General features: G+C 38.7%; 1 protein-coding gene across 11 annotated transcripts in view; it reads right to left on the reverse strand.

The window, feature by feature from the left end:
* LOC124947620 (teneurin-a) overlaps window positions 1-5,000 on the reverse strand; it is a 487,449-nt gene that overhangs the window by 80,047 nt on the left and 402,402 nt on the right. For 2 of the 11 annotated variants that reach the window (XM_047490036.1, XM_047490037.1), the window contains exon 1: window positions 4,077-5,000. This exon is cut by the window's right edge. The exons of the other annotated variants lie outside the window; for them this stretch is intronic. In XM_047490036.1, coding sequence (XP_047345992.1) covers window positions 4,077-4,132 — 56 coding nt within the window. In that variant the 5' untranslated portion in view covers window positions 4,133-5,000. The remainder of the gene's footprint in view (window positions 1-4,076) is intronic. 11 annotated transcript variants of the gene reach the window in all.

Consider the following 5,000-nt stretch of genomic DNA (forward strand, 5'->3'; position numbering starts at 1 on the left):
TGGTAACGAGTTACGGAAAGTTCGACGCACGCGACTGTATTAAACTTAAAAGCCATCGAGCGAATGCGAGAGAGAGAGAGAGAGAGAGAGAGAGAGAGAGAGAGAGAGAGAGAGAGTGAAAAATAGAGAGAAAGAGAGAGAGAGGAAAATTGGAATTTCGCTACGAGATAATTTCGAATGGAAGAACTTCAAAATATGCGAGTGAACTAAAGACGAAAATCAAGAAGTATCTATTCAATGAAAATTGTGTTTTATTTTTTAAACATTTACTTAGTCCGCTTTGATTTCTTTTAAGAAGTTGTAAATCAACGTAGCTTTCATTTACTTATCATTACAGTAACGAATGAAACGTTATTTTCTTTTATATTTTTTTTTCTTTTTTTTTTTTTTATTGTAAAAAATAGGTCTTAGGAAATAAGTAAACTTCGTTGCCATTGCAAAGTATTTAATCTATCTTCTTTGGCATGTTGATCAGAAAAAAAAAAGCTTTGATCTAGAGAGTCCAGTCGGTTAGTCGGTTTTTTTTTTTTTAAAACGATCCCATAACTTGAGGCAACGTGGCACGTTTTGTCAGACGCTTCGAAAGCTACTATCATCGTCGTTTCCCTATCCCCTTTTGGCCCCTTTTACAGAAGCTGAGAAATATCATTGGTGTACCAATATTCCTAGGCAAGTGGAATATTTCTGCGGTAAGAGAAATCGTACCATCGCTCATCCGTCCTGCCCGTAACGCGGAATGTAAAGCTCTTATCTTCTGCCCGGAGAAAATTTTCTCCCTTTTGCCCGAGCTCCGGCGTATTCTTACGGCGAGAAAGTATCCATCTCTTTTCTTTTTCATTTTACTTTTTTCTTTTTTTTTTTTCTTTTTTTCTTTTTTTCTTACTTTTTTTTCTGCGTCCTCTTTCTTTCTCCTTTTCTTTCTTTTCCTTCTCTTCTCTCTTTCTATCTCATTCGGTTACAAATTCGACTAAATGTCGGGACGGAAATCGTAACGTATGCATTGTTACATAACAATGAATATATTTACGATTCTTTTCCTTTGCAAAAAAAAAAAGGGAAGTTGAAAATTAAATAAAAGTATTAGTTTTTGTGAAAACAAGATCTCCATTTTTCTTTGATGTCTCTTTCTTTCTTTTTTTTTTTTTTTTTAGCAAATTTCTCTCAGATTTAACGATCACTATTCTCTGTTACGATCAATTATGGGAATCGAATATTCTGTTGTTAAGAAAAAACGAATTCTTTTAAAATAATTTGAACACCATTCGATCCGTGACTAAGATGTATCAAAAACATAATTTATTTTGGCACGGTAGTATGAGAACGATAAAATGATGAAGAAAAAAAGGGAGGAAAGAATAGAATGGAAGAAAATAAAATGACAAGTGAAGAAAAAAGGAGAAGATTGTGTAGAGAGATTTACGTGAGTATAGTACAATACAGAAAGAAAGAGAGAGAGAGAGAGAGAGAGAGAGAGAGAGAGAGAGAGAAACGTGGACCATTGTCAGTAAGGGGGTATCTTTAGGACAGGGTGATGCATAGCCAGGGGATATGTTTCGTTCACTACGAAATGTGAAGCTGGCCTTGACTGCTTGTCTCGTTTTTACTTGTACTCGGCTCGTATTTTTCTTTTTTTATTTTTTTTATTCTCTTCGTTGTACTCTTAACTCGTCGTTTCTTACACACCCTATAAGATACTTCCGTGTCACTTCGTTCACCTTTCCTGCGATACGTTACTGGTAAACTCATGCCGGGGCTGGTTTTGCCCTTTCTCGTCTACAGGTTTCGCATGGTGCGTGCATATCGATCGTCTTGCGCTCTCGCGACGTGCGCCAAGAGAAGTAGGAGGAGGAGGAAGAGGAGGAGGAGGAGGAAAAGGATGTACCTGCAGCGTCGTCATCTTCGTCGTTGACGTGGCAGCAGCAGTCGTCGTCTTTAGTAAAATTTATTACTATCATTCGACGTATTTCGAAATTCCAAGCATTTCACGATGAGTTTAATCTAACTTCTATATAAAAAATTGTTTATATTATTATATCACCAAGTAAATATTTTTAATTAATTATTGTTAATTAATATTCTTTTGACCGAGTTATAGTACGTATCTATCTTGGATAACGTCATAATTACTATCATCAGGATTGATATAACTTTAAATAAAACATAATATGTATACGATAAAAATGTTGACGTAAATCACAAATCTTTATTAAATATTAATTTAGATTATTAATTTCGATAAATAAATAAATAAATAAATAAGATACTGAGAAAATCTGAACCAAAAACAATCTCAATTTCTCTGTTTAGTCAAATCAACAAATCATTCTCTGTCTGAAATTAGATCATGTAACGACTTCATGTACAGAGATGTCCTCGATGTGTGAGCATCGATCATCTTAGATATACACGCCGGTTGCTCTTGAGACGCATGATGAGCACGCTACGAATGCATCTACCTTGCTGTGTTGCAAGTGCAACTGCTGTGGGCAATGTGATTGCTACTGGTGCTATTGCTGTTGCTGTTGCTACTGTTGCTGATGCTACTAGTGCTGTTGCTGTTACTGCCATTACGTTCCAAGCGAACGTAGAAGCGCACAGATTGCATCGGATGTTTCGTGTTTGCAGGGTCGAAATACGCACCGCTCTGTTTGGCACTTTAGATTATCGAGCATAAAGGGAAGGTGAACCTTCGGTGTGTGTGCATCTGCGAGCGACGAGGAACGCAATCATTTCCGTGCACACGCGCGCGCGCGTGTGTGTGTGTGTGTATATATATGTATATATATATAAGTAGAGTGTACATGCGTAGAAGAGAAAAAGAGAGAGAGAGAGAGAGAGAGAGAGAGAGAGAGAGAGAGAGAGAGAGACTTGGCAGCTTCAAGAGAGCCGATATAGGTAAGTACTTCTATGCTTCCAAGTGGAGTTCGATTCGAAGCTTCACGCTCGAAGGATGGGGTTAATGACGATCCTCGCTCGTTCGAGAACACGTCGAAATCAATCAACGTTCGATGTGATAATCGTGAAGATATCGATATGTTTGAATTATCTTATTGGATTCGTTAAAATTATCTTGCTATTTTATACACGTGAAATTCATTATTTCTCTGAATCTACTTAAGGGTAGATCTGTATTTGTCTCTCTTTTTCTCTCTTTTTTCTCTTTATTTTTCTAGAGTATTCTCTCTTTTTAAATCTTTATAAATGAGAAAAGAGGAAAGAATGATATGAGGAAGCTAACCACTAACGCGTTTTAGATACTCTAATTAGTGCTTTCAAAATGAGCCACCGGTAGCGACGGAAGAACGTGAAAATAATTGATAATCCTCTTGAAGGAAAATTATCGTTGAAATATCTGAATCGTTTATAGGTATATTAGACGATATTTATAATAATATTTAGGAGAATTATTAACGGAAGTTAAAGGATTTGAAATTACGTACTTTCTTTTTTCTTTATCTACGTGCAATCGTGTCTTAAAATACGACGAGTTGAAACTACGAGAGTGGAAATTTGAAACACGAAAAAGTTCCCTTTTGTTCGAATTTCCGTGCGAGCAAACCGATCAATGATTTTGGGTGGTATGTAGGTAGTAGGAGGTAGGTAGGTATGTACTAGTCACACACGCGTCCGGTGTCACTCGACGTCGCTCAGCTTGAACTAGTTGTTTGCGTGTTCGAAATGCATCGAGTTCGAATTTAATGGCGAGCGTGTCTATGAAGAATAGAAAAGGAAAAACAAATATTGTGCAAATATTGTTATTGTATTTTTTCTTTTTTCTTTTTTTTTTTAAAGAAATCTTTCGAATGTTCAATCGGATTTTAAGGGACTTTCGTCACGAAAGTTGAATATTTTCTTTATTGTTTCCTAGTATGATCGGTAGTAATGGTAAAAAAATCATGGCAATTTAAAGATAAATAGGAAATAGAAAGAAGGAGATATTGTTGGACGAGCCTATAAAACGTGACTATCTTCTAACGAGTGGGGAGGGGGGACACGTATATAGTAAACGCGGAAGTAGGCATTGATATTACAAACGAATATATAACGTGGTGTTATAACTGATGGAGTAATCTTACCGGACGTGACGTCGTGGTAACGGCGGTGGTACCGGGCTGTGAAAATTATCCATCATCGAGTAGGCGTCGTGTTCGAGCGAGGACTTGTGATCGAGCGCCTCGAGGTGATCCAACCTGAGGAGCTCGGCCTCGCGTGGCGAATGAAGTTCACAATGAGCGACGTGGAGCAACGGTCTCAGGGCAGAACCGCCTTCGCATCGTTGCTGCCGCGAAGGCGGTTTCGCCGTCGTCGTCGTCGACGACACCCCTCCACCACCCCCTCCCCCTACAACAACACTACCACCATCCGACGCAACGCGTTCTTCACCCCAGACTTCAAACTCTCCGGCAGCGGAGTAATCACCAAATCCACCGTTACCCTTCACCGTTGCACACTTCCCTCGACTCTCCTCCAAGAGTCTGGGGCAAGAAGAGCCCCGATGATCTTCGCTGAGTCCTTGATTACGTTGCTGATGTTGTTGATAATATTTCTCCTGATCTTTATGTTTCTTATCCTCCTTTCGATTTCTATATTCTACTAGATATTCGCGCGATGGCAAGGAGAACGACAGACTGCCTCGATTATGACCGGCCCGACGACGAGCCGTCAGATTTTCCGATTGATTGCAACGATTAGCATCTATCACCGTCGTTGCTGCTTTCGTTATCTCTTTGATTTTTTTCTATTGCTCCTACTTTCCTCCTCCTTCTTCTCCTTTTTTTTCTTCTTCTTCTTAGTCTTCTTTTTTTTACGATAATCTTTCAATCGTCCCTCAGATACTTTCAAGATTCTCTTTTTAAATATACTCGTGTATTCGCTCTTAAACACGACGTTGTTGTAAACGAGGAAAACAAGATAGTAAAACGCGTACACAGAAGTGAGACTGAGACACACTCTGGACACGACGCGGAAATTCGCGTAAGCAAACTTTCCTATCGATCTGT

The sequence above is a fragment of the Vespa velutina genome, chromosome 3, assembly GCF_912470025.1.
Source record: "Vespa velutina chromosome 3, iVesVel2.1, whole genome shotgun sequence".
NCBI classification, from domain to species: domain Eukaryota; kingdom Metazoa; phylum Arthropoda; class Insecta; order Hymenoptera; family Vespidae; genus Vespa; species Vespa velutina.